The 23617-nt window shown below is 38.8% G+C and overlaps 3 protein-coding genes across 3 annotated transcripts in view; 1 reads left to right on the top strand and 2 right to left on the bottom strand.

The window, feature by feature from the left end:
• Positions 1 to 4304: 4304 nt before the first annotated feature.
• LOC111265261 (exonuclease 3'-5' domain-containing protein 2) lies at positions 4305 to 7647 on the bottom strand. The gene is made up of 2 exons (XM_022841775.2): positions 5429 to 7647; positions 4305 to 4771 (listed from the first exon to the last, which is right to left on the bottom strand). Exons 1-2 carry the CDS (start codon positions 7088 to 7090, stop codon positions 4586 to 4588), a joined length of 1848 nt encoding a protein of 615 aa, XP_022697510.1. The 5' UTR covers positions 7091 to 7647; the 3' UTR covers positions 4305 to 4585.
• A 1620-nt stretch (positions 7648 to 9267) lies between these two features.
• Positions 9268 to 19875, top strand: Oseg4 (intraflagellar transport protein Oseg4). Its single transcript, XM_022841755.2, has 22 exons — positions 9268 to 9334; positions 9732 to 9906; positions 10430 to 10704; positions 10846 to 10926; positions 11092 to 11269; positions 11555 to 11740; positions 12154 to 12332; positions 12774 to 12869; positions 13154 to 13347; positions 13730 to 13835; positions 14120 to 14229; positions 14439 to 14559; positions 14879 to 15174; positions 15619 to 15822; positions 16224 to 16367; positions 17010 to 17202; positions 17444 to 17616; positions 17868 to 18078; positions 18361 to 18490; positions 18794 to 18992; positions 19181 to 19304; positions 19671 to 19875. The coding sequence occupies exons 1-22, from the start codon at positions 9311 to 9313 to the stop codon at positions 19746 to 19748; spliced, it is 3477 nt and encodes a 1158-aa protein (XP_022697490.1). The 5' UTR covers positions 9268 to 9310; the 3' UTR covers positions 19749 to 19875.
• A 729-nt stretch (positions 19876 to 20604) lies between these two features.
• Positions 20605 to 23617, bottom strand: part of Nubpl (NUBP iron-sulfur cluster assembly factor, mitochondrial) — a 6908-nt gene continuing 3895 nt past the window's right edge. Inside the window, exons 5-6 of the mRNA XM_022841758.2 lie at positions 21371 to 21625; positions 20605 to 20889 (exon numbers count right to left, since the gene is read on the bottom strand). Of these exons, the coding sequence (XP_022697493.1) occupies positions 20750 to 20889; positions 21371 to 21625 (395 nt within the window). The 3' untranslated portion in view covers positions 20605 to 20749. The remainder of the gene's footprint in view (positions 20890 to 21370; positions 21626 to 23617) is intronic.

Raw genomic sequence — 23617 nt, 5'->3', positions numbered from 1 at the left:
ACGCGAAATTTGGAAGCCGTTACAATAGTGTGTGCCGAGTATGTCATAACGATAACGAATATGCATTTAGTGATAGTAGTGAATTTATTATGGTAAGGCATACATTACATTACTCAGTAAAACGTTAACTCTATCGATGACTATCTAATCCTGAAATAAGTACTGGGCAGGATTGGCCCCTTGGAATGAGGGACCATGATTTTTCTATTTCTTCGCTGATTTTATTGTGTTAGTATATTTTCAAGTAAAGGTGTCGACTGGGGAGCGGTACTAGATTTTAACGATTTAAGAGGTAAACGGATATGCTATCACAAAGTGGTCTAAAATCAGCGGACTTCTCTGAAGATATCATCGCTGTGGAATCCAAAGCGCCTATGTAGAGCGACCGATGTTCTAAGTACCGGCACAAAATAGCTGAAAACTGTTAAACAGGCCACAGTGTGGCTAAAGGATAATTCACATCTTGCTGGGAATTTGTCCCGCGAATGCAAGAAATCCGCGTTTTCCTTGATCCATTGTGCAGAAACTTAAAAGACGGTTCCAGTGGATGACATGCTGTGAGCAGGTACAGAAGCCAGAAACAGAAGTGGCCAATTCATCAGTCCCAATTACGATCTGGTCAGAAGTCGCCGTTTATGGGGCGGACGCGAACTATCGCGGTACCCGTGCTGCAAGCTTTATTCCTGTAAGTAGCAAAATGCTACGCAATAGGCAGGACATCAGCTAACTTGCACTTATTAATCGCAAGACGCTTGAAAAATCCTGATGTTGGTTTTCGAATTGTTAGATTTCTGTCTACTCGTAATCGCCGACTTGTGGGTATACTCGATAATGGGAGCGGTGTGCGCGTCCATACCGCTAGTCGTGTCTCGAACGATGAGCTACCATTGTATTACGGTACGATTGCATTTTATTACAGAGTAACTCCGCAGCTCACTGCAGAATGGCAAAAATAGGAAATCGAGCCCGCATACTTTGAATCAAACTGTGTAAACTAAAGCCACTGGTCCCTCTCGAAGGTTTCCCGAAAATGCCAGAGAGAGGATTGATCAACTTTCCTGAAATGAGTACAAAAGCTGCCTTTTCAGTGCATTTTGTAAAACTACCATTGGTGTTCTATTGGCAGAGAACTTTTAAACAAAATTCGTTTAACCGGTTTTCAACGCGAAGTCTATTGTGTTTGCGCACAACATAGTTGATGGATCGACCTTCTTTACATCTATCAGCTAGGTGTCTCCGTTCCGCTTAATGGCATTGTCTTGATACGTTGCGTCCTGATTCCCTTTATTTACCGTACGGCTCCGGCGTCACCAGTATCGTATTTGTCTCTGTAAATGATTTACTTTTTGCATCGCCAAGTATTATTCAACACATTTCGTATAATCTAATTGTCAATGTCCCAGAAATGTTATTTCATTCGTCTATTTTCGTTAAACCTACCAATGCACACTTTTCTGTTTGCGACCGTGTACCGAGTCGATATGTTGGACATATACTCAATTGTTATTGTGGATCTTGCTTTTGCGGTGTACTCTGTACATTTGAATCAGTGGTTGTTGTACCTTTTCTACTGAAAAGTTTAGGATTCTTAATTTTCTCGGCAACGAAAAATCACCCCTGCCGAGCTCAAGATTTATAGTGAAAGGGGGATCAAAGAACGAAAACTCGATAAAGGTAGACGGAAGCATGATGTTCGTGTGCTCACTTGGGCGCCAAAGCGCGTGACCTGCGAGTTGTTCTATTCACCACTATATATTATGAGCGTAGTTGTTGCACTTATCATTTTGGTGTATGGGGTTGTACTACCCGAAATTCCCCAGTAGTTTTGTCGAGCACTACTAGCAATGTTTTGCGTTATCGAATCTTTCCGAGGTTCGCCAAGGAGATCGCTACGCCAAATGGAGGGTTGTTGGTATGTAGCGTAAATAGGCAACCGATACTTATCATAGAACTCACGGTAAATATCGCCAAGAGCGTGAAAATTCTGTAACAAAACGGAACTTTTGTATACCTAATTCCGGTAGTACCGGTAATGTGCTTGTTTTAGGTAAAACGCGTGCCAGCGCACCAGCTTGACGGTGCTTAGGGTAATTTCGCGCGATCTTCGTTACCATACGCTCGCTTGCGACTACAGAAAGCTGAACGCCGGTGCAAACGCAAAACACCGTACCTTTACTGAAAACAGATGACGAGTAAGGCGAATAAAACTACAAATCTGATCATAAGGCGGTAGTTGTCTAAATGTTTGTTCTGTTTCTCCGATCTTTTTAGTTATACTGTAAATTAAACTTAATTTAAAACAACAAATATGCCAATTATTTACTGATGGAGGTTCAAACAAGATTATGAAAGATTATCGAAAAAATAAACTTTCGATGAGTCTATAGTCTTGGCATTTGATGGGCATGGCATTTACGCGACGTTGTATCCTTTTAATTGATACTTAGACATATGCCGTTGTTTCAGGGGACATCCTGACGATTTTGTTATGTATGGTCCGCTGTTCGTACATCAAGAGATTACACTTGGATTCATTGTCGTTGTTTTACTGTAGCAGTGGTAGTCAAGAACTCTATTGATCGCTATGGTACATATTCGCTATTGTTTATAAACTCATACTTAGCCAATATTAGACGGTTTATAAACTTACACTTAGTCAATATTAGACGGGTTAACCGACTCTTGTTTTCCATCGAATAACTGATCCCCTACCCTGTCACAGACATATCGCTTAGAACGTAATGCAGCTTAAACACAGATTTTCGCATCGTCTTCGATACAATTAGGCTGCTTACTCGCTATTTAATAGCGATTTATGGCAACGATAGAAAACCTAATATTCCGCAAGAAACACGGAGTTTGAGGACGGGTTTTGGTTCATGTCCGTTTTTCTGTCATTGATTAACTGATACCTAATTAGATTAAGTAAAAAATTACTTAGCCCAATGTAAAGTATAAATAGGGTACACGCGAACGACTATCCAGTTACACACAGCTCAGTAGGTTATGAAGCAACACTGTTTTAACATAGGTTTACACATCGAAATCAGTATCGCATGGCGAGTTACGCTGTACATTTGACAAATACAAAACCTGAATGTATAATACGATACTGTTTAGACATAGCTGTTAATCAAATCTTTATTTTGTTTTTGTTTATTGGAATACAGGACACGCAATTTCGCCGCCTGAGCTCACGCCATCTTTGTTTTTTTATAGGAATGGTTATGCTTGGGTTTCCACCGGGGTTGCAGTCAATCGATTCAACCGTGTCAATCTTGCCCTGGACAAACTCTTCTCTTTCAGAAAAAAATCAGGTCAAAGCGACTGCTCTGCGAGGACTGTTTTAGTGGTATCCTAGATTTTAGATCGATTAGGAATTAGCTATTTTTAAGGTCGGCATGCCCATAACTGAATGACAAATGTAACGTAAAACTGAACATCAATATTAAAACTTCTGCAATATTCGTGTAAGTTAAATTAAAGATACATCACATATTTAACTGACATAATTGTTCAGCCTGAGTACCACCGAATTTATAGGTGCTACTTAGGCGTAGGCACAGTACGGGAATAAAAGAGCCAGGGAGTCGTTCGTGAATTGTCAGCATTGACTAAAAAGGTGAAATTTTCTGTAGTGCCCATATTTATTTTTTACAACTAAATTGAATAACACATTTAGGTACACGAAGAGGATTATGTAGCGCATAACAATTAGGGGGAATGGAGATGCGTCCTACGCATAAAATAGTTTGCACACTCTCAATTATACAATGGCTTTTTTACACAACTAACTAGGGCCCCAACGAACATTTATGGATATTAAGTAAAACAAATTGCCAAGAAGACTGATAGACATCTTCAAATCGGGAAGTCTTTGAACTCTGTCTTAAAAAAATATTTTCATTGTAATCCTTCTATAATTTTCCTTGTCACTCAATTTTCTTCACATCTATTCTATCTAGTGGCTGTTTTTCCATAAAGTTGTTGTAGCCATGGGCTTCCTAAAGCTAGTAGATCATTGCTGTAAATGTTTAGTATTAATGCTCTTAATGTTAATAGACTTTATCCTTTTCCAAGGTTATGATAGGGAGAGCACCCGTTCAATCGCCACATCCGTCTGAATCGTATTCCAGCATGTCGTTTATCTGGTAAATTGCTTGTTAGATTATTATTCGCCACATTTTGCGTATATATCAGCACAACTTTTCTCCAAAAATATTGTCGAAACACCGATGTGCACTAGGGATACACTGTCAAAGTGAAGTTAACAATAATATTACAGTTACTAAACAACAATAATATTAAAGTTACTAAACAAATTCAAATAATTTATTTACACATCACGTTGTTCTAGCCGGAGCTATTCTTAAGCGCTGATTTGGCAGAGTTCACTTAACAAAAAATTGCAACGCAATTGCGTACACAACTTTCCTTTCGCTGATATTGAGCTCACGTACATCATACATTCAACTGGCTGCAGTGAGCCACTTACTCAACAACTTAGTGTCTAAGTAGACTCTAATGCCACTTTCTTGGTGCCAATGGCCAGCATACTAATGCTAAATAAGCCACAAGTCTATAACTAGTTAAGAGTTTCCAAAAGCCGCCCCTTTTTAATGCTCATCTTGCCAACTTTAACTCCGTCCGTAAGTTCAAGTTTCCTCATCACGTCATCCACTCGACTTTTGCTTAAACCGATTCGCTTCATGAGAACTTCGGCCCCGTCTGGGTCAGCGTCCCGGTAAAGAGCAATTTTCACAGCTAACACCTGCATGGAAAAACCGCGATAAAATGTTAACTTTTTGTGTTAATTTTATAATGACAGAATTACCTTAAATCACTCACTTGGCTGCGCACGAAACAAGCTGATATACTTCAGTAGTTATTTTATTAAGGGGGAGCTACATATACAAGTATAGAGGTGTTGTTTTGTAACATATCACCACAGAACCAGCCATTACTAGATCACACTTATAGCACAGCTGATACAAACAAGGTTCGTGTTTTGAGATTATTTCAATATTAGCCTTATGTGTCCGTATATAGTTATTGAAAAGTCACCCCGAAACAGCGTATCGCAACTGCAAGCGGCCTGTTTCTAATGTATACTTCTTGCTAATTATATACATATTCAATGAAGACAAATACTTAGCTCTATTTTCTCGCATGCGTTATACGCCTAGCGTACTTCAGACGTCATGAAATGGAGCCGACCAACTCATTCCTAATGACGTAAAACCTTTGAATATGGGTACTCTCTTTACTTCGCTATGTCGGCCTTCAATAAGTCTACACATAATGGTGCTAAAGTCAAGTTGTTTTCATTCGGCCACCACTGAGCAATCATTTTTTACAAAGCGCACCCAACCAACGGAACCGCAGATCTACCTTGGCCCCCAGCAACTTCTCTTCCACGAAAACTTACATCATGGTGATGATTGACGGACCAGAGCGACGGGAGATGATGAGCTTGGGTTGAATCAATGAAATGTTGTCGCCATAACAATTCAAGCTGGATAAGGCCTTCTGGTTGGTTGGCAAAATGTTCGACGACTTTGCGGCCGTGCGAGATATACTCATTGTTTCTCTCCTTTGTCTCAAGCTTTGAGGCCTCTTCGATAAGTTTCTCTGTAAGTTCTTCAACGTTGAAGTGCTGCTTAAGACAATTCTGTAGCTCCTCCTGTCGGTCCTTGGGAAGACCTAGTGGTTTCTTTAGTAGAGCATTGCCAGCGCTGCGGACCGCCTTTAGCTCTGGATTTTCCCTGAACTTCGCAACCAAGGAGGTCAAGGGAGCGTTACACCGCTCAGCCAATTGCTCCTTGAGCGTGTTGTCAGAGCTGCTAAATCGACTGTGGCATTCAATACAGGTAAGGACTACATCATGAGCATTGTGATGCTTCATTATCTTCGGAAAATGCTTACGGTATTCTTTGGGTACAACCATCTTGCGTACAAGATTATCCGCTGCGCCACAAATTACACAAACGTTGTCCTTGGGTGAACTATAGTAGTCTCCATCAAGAATTGTCCTGATTGCAGGCTCGAAGTTCAGCATCACTGTTAGGGGGTCTCCATCCTCACCCTCGACCTCTTCGCCAAGTCCATGGTCCAGGTACCACTGCGCCTTTTTCGCATCACATGTACACAGTTTCTCTCCATCAGGACAAAGCAAAACGCAATTTTCGTACAGAGGCTTTCTGCGAGCACTGTACGAACGCAGAGTCTTTTCTTTACCATCTTTTGTGGATGTAAACAAAGGTGTTTCTCTCTTTTTGCTTAGCTTAGTTTGCTTCCGGTGAAATCGTATACCGATAAATTCCGAGTACTGCGACAACAGATATGAATCTAGCCATAAATAAGAGGGCAAAAGCAAGCCAATAATGCGCGTGACCCAGTCGTTAGAGCGAGCAATTTTCTCCGCCAGTCCATATGCGCAAACAACGTCATAGCTGGCGTAATTTATTTGTTCGTCTGACAGCTGCTCGCATTCCCAGTCTGAGCAACGAATCGTGAAGTCCTTCATCATTTCTGCTTCGAGGAGAACCTCAGTCATACCTGCTAGTGAAAGACCCTGGCTTGCTTCGACCAATTTCCGTTTTACAGTCGGCGTGGCTAACGCCATATACCGAAGATCAAGACAACCGTTGACCTGAATTTTATAATCGTCATGAAGCTTTTCTGCATCCTCAAGAACGGCTACGCCAACTTTAACAATACTCGGATCTTTTAAAATGTCCACTAGTTCCTCCGGTATCAAACCCACTTTGCACAATCGGATCAATGCGACCCAGGTCGTAGACGCTGCAAGTTGAAGGAGGGCAATTTTTCGCCGACCACCATCAGCGTCTTTGGAGGTTACCCACTCACAGTCCAACGCAATAACCTTCGAATGACGTATTTCTGCGATAATCTCCTCGCAGCTCCCACGCCAATCAGCGCTATTTTCTACAATATAGACTGTAGCTTCGGTATCGGTCTCTGAGCACTCCTCGCATGTACATTCTTGACGGGAAAGATACCAGGCACCCGCTGCTACAGCGCAGGCACCCAATCCAAGTATCAGTTTTTGTTTGAGCACATTATCCATGATCTTATATTTTATTTTCACGTCATAAATGAATAATGATGGTAAACTATGATTTTGTTATTTAATAGACTATAAGCTAAGTGTGCACTGTGCTAAAACCTAATCACCGATAAATACGTTCACCGATAAATAGTTGACACTTGTCTATATAACGCTAGAGAAAATTGATGCCAATCACAAGGCACGTAACAAATGGGCTATCGCTATTGTCATCGAAGTTTCATCGTAATTCTGGATCATAGTGGATTATTGGCAAGCTCTGATAAAAACTCCAGTGAGCTGAGTCACCGCTTAATCGTTAATCCACCGAGTTCGTCACTTCGACACACGTCTACTTTGTACGCATGCAAACCCATGCACATAGTAATATAAGATTACAGAAACATGGCTTTATGTATATCAACTCGCTTTTTTACTGTGAGTTATAGTAAGTCAACTTCTGCTTAAAAATGGGCCAAAGAGGGTTTCTGCCAGGACAAAAAATCAACAAAAATACTGCCCCTTTTTTAAGCAGGTGCGAAGGCAAAGAATACGCGTTTATCTGTCTACCACGAGCTCCGTAGTCGTGGTAATAGCCCGTTTGTTGTTGTTGTGCAGCAGCGCCGCCTGGTGTGCGCGCCCAGCTTTAAATATAGGCAGTTGTCTGTAGCCGTAATTAACATATCAGCTGAAGCAGCAGTGGTGAAACAAAGGTTTACGAAAGGCGATGTTGCTAATTACATCAGTCTACACGGATGGCCTGTCTACTTAAGTAGAGCTTTCGATAGGCACAAGGTTTATTCAGCTTCTGGGAAATCATTGTAGCTAATAATTGGGTTAATATAGCTGTAGTATTGTCGTATAGACAGACGATTTCAGATGCCCAAGCACTTCAAATGTTTACTAACTGCGTACGGCTAATTCTGAATTAAATCGAAAACCCAAAAATATAGTATTAATTTTTAGTAGAAGCTATTGCAGACTGCGGTTTGATTGAACAATGAAAGGGCTTAATAATTCAGGTTATGATTACCGTCTGTTCTATATCAGAAGAGATCAATTCTATTCATCTATAAATAATATTTTAGTTTTCTCGTCTTCAAAAACGGTTTTAGCCAAATATGTCAAGCATATTATCACAACCGATATATTCTGCGTTTGTTTCTGGTGTATTACTACCACAACGATTTTAGAAAATGGCAGTGATTATTGTTCGAGAAAACAATCTATGACAAATCGGTTTGTGGGCACCTTTGAAAGACCCGAAACATGATTTCAAGCAGATATATACATACCTTTCCCGAAAAATTAGGTCTTCTTTTGAAACCAGTGCAACGATCAAAGTCAAAAAACACACATATTGATATTAAATATTCAATTAGTATATAATGACAGGTACTCAGAAGGACAGGTTCAAGTGCAAAAGTACGGTACATTTCAGAATTTTAAGGTGGCTTTTCACTACTTGCTTAAACAATATCATAATGCCACAATCTAGAAATAAAATAATGATGCTTGTATTATATCCAAAAACTAAGCGTTTTCGTTGCTCGGAAGGCCACCTAGTAAGGAATAGCTTCATTTGCCTTTTTGCAATACCAGATTATTTGCAGTATGATTATATATAATGTCAGTAGAGCCTATGATGATATGGATAGCGTGCTAATATAATAATTATAAACTACTCAATAAAACCGAACCGGAACGATAGACTGAATTTTCTGTGACCATACCTTTTTACGTTTACGTATTTTCAAAGTTTCCTTTTTAGAAATACGTACATTTACAAAAGACTATGTTTAAGGAAAGCTTAAGGTACGCGCAATTTTATTTCAAAAATAGAATTGCTATTAGAGCGCTTCATCCGTAAGATACAACTGAAAAAAAGATGAGTCAAGGCATGAAGTTTCTCACTGCAACAACGCTTTATAACATGTAGGTTTGAATGAAGTTAGATTTTAAATATGCATTTTTTTAGAAACGGTGTTCAAACCATATCGTACACTCTTAAGGCTACCGAAATTGGGAGCCTCTTTGCAAAGCTTATAGGTGCGCACTGTGAAGAGAAGGAGTTCAAATAAGTGACCATTACGCCCTACGGTGTGATGCCGGTCACTATAGTAACAATGGACTCCGAGAGTGTTCAAAAGTGGCGCATCGAGTGTCTGCTTCTAGTGGTCGTTGAATTTAACACAGACGATTTCTTCCCGAGGATTCGTGTACATTCAACGAAACGTAACAATGTTCATCTACCTTAGCAAGAAGGTACGTCTTTGGCGCGTACCCTAGTGCTATTAGTATTGCAATTTAGTGATACAGCGTACGTTCAGCGAAGCATTGATATAGAACCAAGCAAAAATCCGATAGAGTTAATACACCCGCAATAGCTTCTCGACAACAAGTTATTGCGTACAATACGACGCATAGCATGAAATAACGATCTGCTAGGAAAACTAGAGATTCAATATTTACATTTATTCTGTTTGCATTGACATAAACTCATACAAGCAGGGTAACTTTTATGTCGACTAGTTTCCTTTTAAAGAAGTCGTTGCTGGAGTAGGCATCTAAAGGAGACTGTCATGTTATGCGCAGTAATTGTGCAGATTTCAAACGTTCTAAATTTAAAATTGTATCACTTTATCTGAATGTATTCATATAGATTGCAATTCCCAACCAAGTGAATCTGCGTTGTATTGCTTGGAACACAGAGGATGGTCACATCGCAGTTGGTGGAGATGATGGGCTTCTCAAGGTGCTGAAGCTGGAGACTCCTAAAGAGGGACTCGTCGCTACATCCAGCTTATTTATGAATCAAACTCTGGAGGGCCATAATGGTGTGTGCTGCATGTAACTTACTCATCTCGTAGTAGTTACTTTTCTATGCTCTGCGTTATGTTGAATTATCAAGACCAACACCACGTACATTTGGAGTCAGAAGGTCCGGCTCGGCGGTCTGTCAGTTTGACTTGAACGTAGTAATATCTAAAAAGGAACTTCTATTTTTTCACTTACTTTTACTGCACAAAACGTCAGCGCCTTTTTTTTTACCTAATGAAAGTTAGGGAAGAGTGCTTCTCGTAACAATGACTTGATTTTACTTTGTTTCGGTTTTACCTATGCGTATCCATTCGATATTCCTCGATTCTTTAAGGACGGTGGAATTATTGTTATGCAGTTACTAATGTGTTATAGTTCTTGTGATAATGTCCTTTGCTTTTTGACTCGCTAAGCCAAATTGATTATATCTATTTACTTGTTATTAATTAACTTGTTGTATGGATGTCTTACGTGATATTTTACATTAAATGTGCCAGAGACGAAATTTTAACCTTACAAGAGGTTTTTGTTGTAATGTAGGCTCTGTTCAGTTGATGGCGTGGAACGAGAAGCACCAGCGCCTCGCCACAGCAGACTCGTCGGGGCTGATTATTGTTTGGATGTTACACAAAGGGACATGGTTCGAGGAGATGGTCAATAACAGGAATAAAAGTGTTGTTAGAGGAATGGCTTGGTCGAGTGATGGACAACGAATATGCATTATCTACGATGATGGGGCAATTATTGTTGGATCAGTTGATGGGAATCGTCTTTGGGGAAAAGAACTTAAAGGGGTCTCTTTGCAACTTGCTGAGGTAAGAGGCCATACTGATTCACAGGAAAGTATCACCACAAAAGAACACGCCGTAAACATTTTGCCTCTCCTATCCTCTGATCAGGTTTCGTGTTTGTAAAACAAATCGTATTAAATAGAAATGCCATGGTTCACTTTTCAGTGGTCTGCGGATGGAAAATATCTTCTATTTGGGCTACGGTCGGGCGAAATACATATCTATGACCAGGGTGGAAACTTTGTTGTAAGTCATAGCAAGGTTTACTTTGATACCCGTTCAATTTTTCAAGCGGTGCGAACTTAAAAGGTAATCGAATCGTACGACTTTAACGTTAAAATTAAAAATTAAATTTTTGTTCAAAAGAATGGCTTTGATATAATTTGAATGTTCGTTTATTTGTCTGAAAAGTCAAAAATGAGCATAATACAGCCGACGCCGAATTCCAATATCGTTGCAATAAAATGGCACAAAAGGGGGCCAAGTGGCGAAAGACCCAGTGGGGGAGCTCTTGAGGTTGATGTCCCTGCTCTCGCTATCGCAAGTGACGAAGGTCACATTCAGCTACTTAAAAAAGAAGTTGACCTCTGTAAGTCTACGATTGATATGCATATAAAATTTAATCATATTATCAATGTTTAAAACTATATGTCTTATATAAAATTGAATGTTACGCTTTGTAGTCGACGACTAATTTTAAATATATAGCAGAGATAGTCACTTAGGAACTACGTAACATAAACGTAGGCGGTGTATTGAATAGAGAACAACTTTAATTTCTCTACCGGGTGGTGATCTCACGAACAAAGACTAATATTTCTTTTGTAAACCAATTAATATGATCTTCATACTGCTCTTTCTATCTTCACTGAAGCGCCGATACTGATTGATTGCGATATGATTATAACGGGCTCTGAGTGGTCACCATCAGGCAACATGATCGCTGTTATTGGCAGGCTTCTTCAGACACGCGAACCTGACAAGAAAAATATTATAAAATTATTTAGTAATCAGGGCCAGTATCTGCATACGCTTGTTGTACCAGGGACGCAGATTACAGGTAAATGAAAAAGCCAATCTTTTTCATGACTTTGGATTTTTGTCTTCGCGCGACTTGCCTGGATTAGTCCAGCATAAGCCTCGCAATCTACTTATCTATAGAAGGACAATCTAGGCGTCGATTACAGTGATCCATTATCTTCATGTAAATACACAGCGCGTTTAAAGAAAACTTCAGACAGATATTGATAGGCGTGTTTATTCATTCATTACTGCTATACTAGCTTCGATATATAGCGAGCATCACTTAGATATTTGAACGTTATGGAATTCTTCAAAGCAAATTGCGTTCCACCCAAGATAATAAACAGTGCAGGTAAACTGCATTTTTATAGTAACGTTCCTTTTGAGTTATTATAGTGTCAATATTTTAATTTTCTATTTACGGCCTTGAATACTGAACGCCCATCAAAGGCTGCACCTGGGAAGGCAGTGGCTTACGCCTAGCCGTCAGCGTGGATTCGTTCATCTATTTCGTAAACGTACGGCCTGATTACATGTGGTGTTATTTTTCTGACTGTGTACTGTTTACGCATTCAAAGCCAGACCGAGCGGAGCAATGTTTCACACTCTGGGATATTAAAAATAGACAGGTACGGACTGCAAAAAGCTTAGTGGAATAGCCTGTACTATCGACTGTACAGCCAAACTATCGTAGACTACTAAATTGACATTATTCATTGAGGCATCTAGTACAATATGCTTAACTGTCGGATGGATTGCTTTATAAAGTAGGTATGCCTTTTCTTCAAAAAATAATCATGCAGATAATAGAGTGGAGATTGATGATAAGATAAATATCTCTGGCTCAAAATGCCTCATAATAAGATCTCTCCAACCACTTGCTAACAGAAAATATTCGGTTTAAATAATGGTCTATTATTTGTTAATCATAATTAAGTTATGTAATATGAAATGCTGGCAGAGTAATCGAATGACCGTCTTGAGTTGTAGGTCCAGACAGAAGATTAATCATGTCGAATCGTTGTTTTCCGTAAGTAGGATCAATTAGCTTTTGGCTTACCGTTTTTCAGAAACATATCAATTTTCGAAGGGGTGTACTGGCAATAGCTTCGTCAAAGGGGCATGCCGCCGTCGCAACACGGCATCAGGCCGGAGTCCCAGATCAGGTTCGTTTACACCTTGTTCTGCTTAAGGGCGAACGCAGTAGAACAGCTATTTTTGCAAGTTAGAATCGCTTCGGTACAATCCCGAAGTAACCACCTTTCCTGCCCCGAGTATCTTGCCAAAATCACCAACTTTCATCGTCTCCGTTACGGGCCGTTATACCAGGACTTTAGTTTGCGAAAGAGCTCACTGACAGCCTTGTAACACTAACAATCGATTTTTATAAACCACTTCTCAGCCAGCTCTATTTATTCGAACATCCCGATTATGGTGTCGATTCTTTCAGTTTAATATCGAAGTATGGGACAATATAGGCGCTCTGGTAGACCAGGTCATTATCGAAAATGAGCCAATTCGTATGGCGGTCTGCGGAGATGTCGTAGCAATTGCGTCACATTGTGATCTTTACGTGTGGCGATTCCGAGACGTGAAGCAGCGTGCGGAAGGCGAGCCTAATAAGTCTCAACAGACTCAGCAAAGGTAAAGCACTCTAAATAAAGGGCTATTTTGATTCGACCGAAGAATATTACAGAAGGATCGTCAATTGCACTAACTATTAATAGTGAATGTCCCTTAACGAATTACCATAACGTGTTAAACCTTTAATGTCAGTTTAGCAATCTAATTTATATGTACAATTTGTTGCTTATCGAAGTAATTTGTTACAGTTAGGACCCCCCAGTTCGAATCAGCTGTTTCATACACAGCTTCAAACTAACCTCTTTTAATACTGCTCAAGTAGACACCCTCTCCGTGTCTATTGTAAATTTGATTACCTGCATGTTCCGTTTGCTTAGGTGATTCTTGTAAAAATCCCATAACAGCTGGTATTACAGTGAATATTCCTGGCCTTCACTTACAGCCAGATCTCAAAGATCTCGGGCGCTGAAGGTGATTCGAAATTTGCCCTGACAAATGGCCAGGAAGAAATCTGCTGCCTGGCGGCAGAAGGAGAGGCTCTTGTGGTGGTCGGTATGATATTGTTAACTTTATGATTAATTTATTTCAAATCTGAAATTGGAAATGCGAGATACGAGAAGGCATGTCTCCTTTAGCTGTGTTGTCGCATGACCCAACAAGTGCTTCTTATATGAAGCTCTTAAATACAAGAACATTTGTTTAAATGAAATGAAGGTTGAAACAATCGTAAGTTTCGATTAAGAGTATATGAAACTGAAAAAAGCTTAAGCAATCGATGGAATAACTATTTTAAGTGCTCCTAACGCTAACTTCGAGCGTAAATTTATTTCAGGCGCTCGAGTCAGGTCTAGTGAAACGCTACACACTACCCAACGTGTCGCTGTCACATAAATACAATCTCCAAGTACGTCCGAAGATGATTGCCCTCAACTGCAACAACACGTACGTGTATTTAAGGCCTGAAAACGTGATATGTGTTTTGTGACCGGCAAATATAGTGTGAAACAATCGAGTTGTCATTTGATTCAGACTCAAGCATTCATTATACGCACATATTTTTGTGCGATTGCTCTTATACTATTAACGGCGCGTTTATTATGCATCGTTAAATATGTTGATGTTGATATTCAGTCATCGTCTCTTCTTTGTAGTATGATGTCCGTTATTGACATGTCTGGAAATCTGAGTTTGTATGGGATTGAATCGGATTCTAGCAAAGCTAATCAGGTGGACTTCCACCGGAAAGACGTCTGGGATGTACGATGGGCCTGGGTAAGTAGAATCTGTGAACGAATTACCAAAACATGATGCTATTTATACTAACATATGCATTACCGTCCTCAATATACCTGCCTATTACCATTTTTCGTACAACTTCATCAACAGTAAGTTAATTTTATCTTAAGATAAGGTAGTCAATGTACACCATAATGTTCATCGATGCATAACAGATGACGTTGTTTTTGAAACAACCTAAGAATGACTATATATTTGGAGCAGTTAAAGCTATTACTGTGATAGCACTTTTTGCAGTAAAATAATTGCACCGCAAGCTCTATGTAATAGTAATAATAATTTTTATTTTTACTAGGATGAGCCTGAACTCTTCGCTTACATGGAGAAAACTCGATTAGTAATAGTGCATAGGCTTGAAACGGAAGATGCAACAACCTGCGCAGGATACCTTTGCGCCATTGAGGAACTCCGTGTCAAATGCGTTCTCCTTGATGAGATCCTAGCTGCACCGGAGCAAGCGCTCTCTGTTAGAAGCCACGTCGTTGTAGAAGATACTTGCCTACTGAAACAGTTTAACGAGCTGCTTGAACAAGCCACTATCGCTGATGTCGTACAGTTTATCGAAGATAACGATTCTAACAGCATTCTCTGGTAAAAGAATCATGTTTTAGTTGTTTCCTAGCCACTTAGCAACTTTTTTCCTTTAAACAGCTAATATGGCAAATACTTTAAGGAAATATGTTTTGCTAAAATATTCTTTGAGAAATTCTTCAACAGAAACATTAAAAAATCAAAAACATTTTTTCTACGTAAGGTTAGCAAATGGGATTCTATGTGACCGAACGCTGTTCGACACATACCAAAAAACTGCAAAAAAATTGATTTGTTTGAAAAAAAAGAAAAATTTCCTATAACGCGGTGCCGCCCAGATACCCGAATCAATATACATATGAACTACATATATATATAAGAAACTAAGAAAAGCTGTTCCAATAGCTTTTCTGTCAATAAGTCTTGCTGGATTAAAAGGCTAGTAATGCTCTACAAGGGCTTTTGTAGGTTCTACCTTAACCAATAACAGAAAACATTTTCTAGGCGCAAAATGGCTAAGTTTCACATGATCTCGGGTGATCTCGATGCTGCGGAAATGGCTCTGGTTCGGATACGGGACTGGGATGGAGTGCTGTTTTGCCGGCGAATAGCAAAGCTCGCCAGTCGAGAGGTGCGTGAAGCTGAAGTACTGGCATATTTCGACCAATTTGATGAGGCCGAGCAGATGTTCATAGACAACGATCGTATGTAAGTATGGCACTAGAGCATAGGTGTACAGAGGACGTTGATCTTAGACAGGCGCAAATATAGCTTTTCTCACGATCGAATGGTAAAAAAGTAATACAATTAGCCTTAACACTTTAAGTATTCACGGAAAACATACAATAGTATGAAAACAGCTATCGAGCTTAATATAATGAGGGTTGAGAGTACGACAGGGACTGCCTGCTGCTAAAACTTATTGCTTATTTCGCACGTTTAGCTTCACCTGCAAAGAGGTCCCAAACGCAGCATTATAATGGAACAATATTTGACAAAACGTTGAAATTATCCCGTGCTGACGACAATTAGGGTAACTAGAAATTTTTGTTAAAGATAATTAATTATCTTGTTCCTGCCCTAATGCAAAAATTAATTCTTTATTCTAGAGATCTGGCAATAGAAATGCATGCCATTATAGGCAATTGGGAACGCGTCATAGAGCTAGCACTTACCTCGAACGAAAGTAATGTCGCTTTGATCGAGAATGCGTACAATAATCTCGGTCAAATGTGCATTGATAATGGCGAGTGGTAAGTATCCGTAAAATGATAGATAGCACGGTAGTCATAGACATACCATGTTTTTTAAGTCTCCCATTCTTATGAATCGGTCGCAAATTACATTTTAGTTTAACTGACTTCCTTAGATCCTAGACTAGGACGAGGGTGGCCGACAAATATGCCGACAGTTTCCGGTTTGAGCCTGATTACCAACATATATCTGCTACATTGGGAATTTGATTTGATTGAAAAGTGAACTAAAAGAAGAACGTATATTATTTATCCAAGGGAGTTTACCAAGTATATTTTAAGCTCTATTGTGGGCTATAAAGTTCGTTTGTCGCGCTACAAAATAAGCTCTAAAGCTACCAGGTGACAAGTCGTATTTATTGAACGATTGCAATTAAGCAACGTTGTTATCATTAGTGCAAAGGATTAAACATGGAAAATATTGCATCATGTCTATAAACTATTAGAAATTTTACTATTAGAACTATTAGGAACTATTATAAACTATTAGAAAAATTAGAAAAAGCAAAAAAATAAAAAGTACAGACCGAGTAACATAAATAATAGTACGATTTAATGGCAGTATCGCAGCAAAAATGGTACATCTGTAAAGCGCTAGGGAGCACTTTTATTAAATTATAATAACATGTATTTGATCGCCAGGGAAAAGGCTATTCATTGTTTCAAGAAGTCACATAATAAAGATGGTTTAGCCACCGCCCATTACATGACTGAAGATTTCGATGAACTATGGAAGGTAACGGAAGGGGCGTCCGATAAGAAGCTCCTCTTTCGAATCGGAGAGATGTTCGAATCAGTGGGCATGTGTGATGAGGCTGTTCATTGTTTCGTTAATGTAAGCAAGCTTCAGAATATGCGCAAGCGCGTGACTGTACGAAGTTTTACATATCAATTCGGCATTCTTGCGTCATTCTTGCCAGTAATCATCTTCTACAGGCTGATCTAAAAACGAAATACGGCTAACTGTGGTTCAAATACAAAAAAAAGCATGAGATAATAACGCGAAGTGACTGGAGAGAGATGAGACATATCATATGCTCGACTAATCGGAATTTTTATTGTCATTATGATGATAGAGTGACGCGCACACTCGTGCAATGGAAGTTTGTATCGAACTCAACGAATGGAAAACTGCAATAGAATTAGCTCGAGACCATGGCCAAGTGGCGGACGTAAGCGGGCTGCTTGCTAAGTACGCGAGACAATTCATTGAAAAGGACAATATTCTGTCTGCTGTTGAACTATATCGGTATGCACTATTATATTTAGTAGTTTCCATCTTTCACAGCTTTATTATTGATGCTTTTTTGTTTGGCATTTCAGCGTTACGAATAAAGTGACCTATTCATAAAATGCATTTATTAAATCACGTTCTATGTGTAAACAATGCGCTAAATAATCAGAATTATCATAAACAAATTAGCTACTGGCCCTTTCATTTTGGACGCAAAATGTCTACTGGAAAATCGGTACTCACACCTCACGTGGTTTGATATCCAGGCGAGCTGGCCGGTTTAGAGAGGCGGCTCGTCTTTTGAATGAACTGGCGCGCTCTGACCGTGTCGGAGGAAGCGTTCTGAAAAAACAAATTTATGTTCTCGCGGCCATGCTGGCTGATCAGGGCAAAACTGGCAGGAACAGGCCTGGATTTGAAGGAGCTACGCAGTCTTTGACCGTCGTTGGAGAGGACAACCTTTGGAGATACGCTCAGGTCAGTTTTATCTATCACGTCTATTCTTTTGAAGATTTAGCTTGCTCATTTATTTAATCTGACATCATCTACTCAAACTTCTCATCTCACCACTTTTTGCTAGGCTATCGGTTCCCAACGCACTGGGTTTTATTGGCTATTGCTGTTTATCTGGGATTAATTTATTTAATTGTTGAGAACTTAAGTCAAAGATAACATTTTCATGCAGGAAGGGTTTACTTATCAAATCGTAATGAATGATTAGTTCAACTATACCATTTTTCCATGACTTAACTCTTTCAGGCATATCATTTCTTAGCCCTGGCACAAAGGCAATTTTATCGTGAGAAATATGAGCAGGCATTGACTACGGCCTTACATCTGAAAGAGTACGATGATATTCTTGATTGTAACATTGTGTACCAACTGATCGGTTAGTATCTGGTAATGCATTCGAATACGTACAGAGTGTCTTTGAGTAAAAATGCTAGTAATAATAAATCCCTTTATGGTAGAATTCTCACGTATGACTTAAAAAACAAACATACATCTATGATTATCTATGCTTAACTGAACTAAACCATTCAAACCTCGTTCTCAGATCCGACTTAACTGCAAAATAAACACGAACGATCTCAACTATCGAAATTCTAATGGTCCCCTGTACTTATATGGGAGAGTCTCCTACAGTAATTCTGCTGCTCTCATAAGTCTTCTTCTTTGTGGTCTATAACAGCTTTGACGTCGGTGATGAGTCGAGCGTGGGGCCACTGTTCACGGGCTTTAACATACCTGGAGACCAGCGAAGGTTTCTCAGCGTCCGAGCGGGAACAACTTGAACAAGTGTCTCTCTGTCTCTTCTCGAAAAATGTGCCCAAAAAAAATAAGGTTGAAAACGCTGTTTGTCTTGGCTGTGGGATAACTCTACCTGATGGGTAAAATTATTTTTTTGTAAGCTGTTGTTTTAGCTATAATTCTTCATGCACCAACTTCTAATAAGGTGTATTTGGTAATTTAATCACTACCCCACACAATTTATCTCTTATATGCTGCTTTAGTTCAAATAATGAGGCTACATAAAAAAAACACTACTACTGCTAGGTATTTTGCTTTGCTATTGAAGATCGACCTTATGTCCTACTTGTGGAGTTCGCTATCCATTGTGCGTTGCATCGGGAGCGGTGATTACGGATACGGAGCGCGCCTGGCGATGTGGTCAATGTAGGCATTCGGCTATTCGAGGCGAGGTACATGCAACTACAGCAGGAAGAGAAAAATAAAAGACTTCTCATTTGACCTTTAGCTATCACTAAAACGTAGCAAATTTCAGTGCATTGTGCAACTAGTTAATTCAGATAAATTATCTAAACCACGCTTTTTCTGTCCGTGGTAAAAGTGATTCCTTTTGTGTCAGAAACAAGTACCATACCTACTGCTAAGAGGTTTCGTTTAAGGAAATAATAATTACCCTTATAGCTAGAGACAGTAATGTTCAATTAGGTCGACAAGAAGGTAACCGTTTTATACGGCACTACTATCGGCGATACATAAAGTGCTGTTAATTTTTTGCAGACCTACCTAATCTAACGTTATTACGTCAAATATGTTTTTAGGTGTTGTCGTTTACGAACTGCCCTTTGTGTCATTTTCCGAAGCAAAACGGTTCAACGTGTACTGAAGGAGAGTCGTAAAACACAAGGCGATCAACACCTATAGGGCACCAGATTCCGTTTCAAAAAAATAAGAAGCTCCATTGATTACTTGGATTTAATTTTGTCAAATAAAAAGAGGTTTGGTTATTTCATTACCAAGTCTGTATATGATGATATCTTTTTCTTTTTTTATAAATAATAACGACTATACCAAAATAAACAACCATCGTACGTGCTTCTTTCGTAAATACTCGCTGTTGTTTTAGTGCTACTCGCAAAACACGGAAGAAAACTGTTTGTAACTGAGGTACTCCGTGAACTGATGTTTACAAAACCATATTAACATTGTTAGACAGTTTTCAACTAATGAATTTTCAAATGACAACTCTTACACAAGAATCAGACAAGGCCTCATTGTTGACTATGGTGGCAACAAAGGGGTACAATGAGATCAATTGAACAGATTCAGAGTAAATTTATTTCGTGGATCCCAAAGCTTTAGAAGGAGTCGTGGCCAGCTAATTCTTGGTTCTAAGACATTGAATATCAAGAGATTTCAGCACGACGGATTTGGGAAATTTCATTTTTAATACAAATGTGACTTCATCGAAAGGCCAGCTTTAATGAACTGACGTTATTCCGGTATATCCAGAGGCAGCGATCTTTGGAACATCGAAAATATTAACAAAAATAAATACCCATCAAAGGTAATTGCCAGTAATGGGTATTTGCTGGGAAAATGGGCAGGTGTCACATCATCGATGCCACTGCACAGTTAAAACCTAAATAAAGTATTACCTCTTCTGCTTTCTCGAATAAGAAAGCCGTAGGCAATAATTTGAATTGTAATAAGCGAGCCTGCTCTGTAACAGAAAAGAAGATGTACCCATCGATATAAATTGAAAACTTGTAGAAAGCTCATTTAATAGGTTTAATCAACACGGCTATAGAAAACACATATTTATTAGCTTGGACATAATACATTTCAACTTCTACAATTACATTCGTCACATATATCTAGTATTTATTCTTCACCATTACTAAGTGGTACCTAGCTTCATTAACACAATGGCCGCCAATTCATTGTATGCTTTTGTCACCGGCGAATCAGGTTCGACAACAATGATAGGTTTACCGCTATCGCACCCCTCGCGAATCGCCAAATTCAACGGAATATTGCCTGAAAATCCGTAATTAGACATCTAAAACTTTGCGTTACTAATAACGGTTAAGCCGTTGTTCCTACGGCTGTATGGTATGGAGATCTAAAAGCTTAAATGCAATAGTAACCCTAGTACGTTACTAGGGTTACTATTGCTTTTTCCGGATACTCGAGTATTAGATTTGTAAATACCATCGTAGGATTTCAGCGAAAATGCTATGGTTTTCGGTTGCTCTTTTTCTCGATGCCCCTAACAAATTTACTGAAAGTCAATAAACCACATATGGAACAACGAAGGCCATGGTTTGATGATAAAAGTTTACTGCAGCTAATGGAAAATATATTGGTATTTGATTATGCCCAACGTTTTCGAACCTTAATAGAATATAATAACTGCTTTATGCGAACCTTATCGTTCTCAAACAGATAAAAGACTGGAGCTTCCTTTTGTTATGCTATAATCCATGAAAAAGTTTTGTGATTAAAGGGTATTACTAACCAATAATTTGCACTCCCATATCGTCAGCCATTTTTTTCGCTCCGTCCTTTCCAAACATATATGTCGTGTGACCGCATTTTTCACAGATATGCTCGGACATATTTTGCACGACGCCTAGAATAGGCACATTCATTTTACGGAACATTTCGATACCTCGTCGCGCATCCAGAAGGGCAACCGGTTGTGGTGTTGTGACGATAACAGCGCCATCTATTGGAATATTTTGAGCTATTGAAAGTTGAACATCGCCAGTGCCTAAAAACAAAGTTAAAAACGCAGGTTACTGGCAAATAAGTGTCTCCAAGAGCATGTGTCACGAGAAAGCAACTGGAATTTCTAGAATACATTAATATGTATATAAAAGCTATTAAACGTTTTTTGTTTATTGATTTTATTAGTAGTTCCTTAGTTGGACCCAAATCAACGCTGTAGAGTGGTCAGACCGGGCCGATACTATCTAGATTTAAAGAGCTTCACCCTGAGAAGTCTGCGTTAAAGATGAACCTGATCAGATGAATACTTTTGCTCAGGAGAATTCACTTTTCCACCCCACAATGTTTAATAGCAGTTTAGGTAAATTTTTTGTCACTTCGGAGTTTGAATGAGCAAAAGAGGTGTACAATTTAGTTTAAGTGAAAATACTAACAATACAATTCTTCAGTGGTAAATCGATGATTTTGCCTGAATACTTCATGATTGGCGAAATAAAAATCATCTCAATTAATCTTTCTAAGCATGCGATTACTTTTTTCAGGTGCAATGGTTTCTATAAACATGCATAATGCTAACTTTGTTAATTTGCAAAAACGGTTGGTAAAATCTGAATCATTTAGGCCTATATGGTCTATATTCTCCAGTAGGGTAAATACTTTTTTCTGGGTGATAGGATTTATTAAAATTGAAAAACACGATAAACGCAACAGGGTATTGAGCTTATGTTAGAAATTATGTGTAACACGAATAAAATATCAGAAGAGATTGACGAGATAACTGCAGCATGGCAGAGGGCCTGTTAAAATATTTTAATTGAAGAACGGAATACAGAAGAGTGATTGCAATGGAACATATGACCCTAATAGATCCACTTAATTAGGAAAATCAGATTATTACCGTATAACGGAATCGGTGCCATAGGATACCAATCGAATTTCAACAGGGTAACTACCGGTAAATGTGGGGATCTACAGTCGAACCATGAATTATTTGTGCTTAGTTGTAAAGTGCATTAAGCCTGTTTTCTGCTGGTGTTGTTTGTACGATTATGAATTTCGTCTTTTAAATGGCTTTCTTAAACTTTTTTTTTCAGAATATTTTAGACATATCTATGAAAAAACCGTCGAAGTCTGCACGAGGTACATTTGGTGCGCGTTTTTTTTTTGAAAAATTGCTTCACATAAAGTAGCGCTTAGAAATTTACATGAAACTCCATGTACATGAGGAACAGCGGTTTTCGTCACCAATCAAAAGCTTTGTCTGAGCTGAATCGAAATTGTATGAATATTTTGGTACTCAAATATCGATTTCTTAATTGAAAATGCCACCTGAAGATAAAACGTAAATGAAGATAAGAGTACTTATAAATAAGTACTCTATATAAGGCAAGAAGTCTTTTCTACCAATCGATAGATTTTAACGAGTCAAGAAAAGATACAACACAGTATCCTACACTTAAAATGAATATTTCTGCATGTAAATGGTGAAAACCCCTAATTTGGTCTCTGTTTTTCCTCATAGAGTATAGTAGTATAAATATCATTTTAAGCCAATTTCTATAACATGCCAATTGGAAACCTAAAGTGGCAGGTATGGTAAATATCTTCGAAGAACAATTTTTTCGGAAATAATTTCTGAGAAATATTCTGAAAAAAAATTAAGAAATTAGAACATCTTTTGTGCAAGGCACCCCTTTTTTATGACTTTTCTTAATGCCCATCTATAGATTACGACGAGCTGAGTAAAAATGCTAAGCGCATCCTTACACTAAAAATTAATATTTTGGCGAGAAAGCGGTCAAAGATTCGACTGGTTGTATAGGGTTGCCTATGTAATGAATTTCGACATTATTTTGAGCGACTTCTTAAGTAAACTTTTAGCATATGTGAAGATAAAGCCGTTCGATAACCTAATTCTTCCCTAAAGGGAAGAACTTGTTTGCTTTTGATAGAGAGCGTAATGTTGACTCGATCAGTAGATCCACTTTTTTCATTTTACACATTTGAGAACCGTTTACCTTCAAACATAAAATAA

This window comes from Varroa jacobsoni, unplaced genomic scaffold (genome assembly GCF_002532875.2).
Source record: "Varroa jacobsoni isolate VJ856 unplaced genomic scaffold, vjacob_1.0 scaffold_949, whole genome shotgun sequence".
Lineage (NCBI taxonomy): Eukaryota > Metazoa > Arthropoda > Arachnida > Mesostigmata > Varroidae > Varroa > Varroa jacobsoni.
This window is presented reverse-complemented; position numbering and strand designations above follow the sequence as displayed.

Coding starts and splice junctions, on each gene's coding strand:
- LOC111265261 (XM_022841775.2), bottom strand. CDS start 7,090: ATGGATAATGTGCTCAAACAAAAACTGATACTTGGATTGGGTGCCTGC. Junction 4,772..5,428: donor CCGTCAATCATCACCATGAT/GTAAGTTTTCGT, acceptor TTTTCCATGCAG/GTGTTAGCTGTGAAAATTGC.
- Oseg4 (XM_022841755.2), top strand. CDS start 9,311: ATGTTCATCTACCTTAGCAAGAAG. Junction 9,907..10,429: donor AACTCTGGAGGGCCATAATG/GTGTGTGCTGCA, acceptor GTTGTAATGTAG/GCTCTGTTCAGTTGATGGCG. Junction 10,927..11,091: donor ACCAGGGTGGAAACTTTGTT/GTAAGTCATAGC, acceptor TTGTCTGAAAAG/TCAAAAATGAGCATAATACA.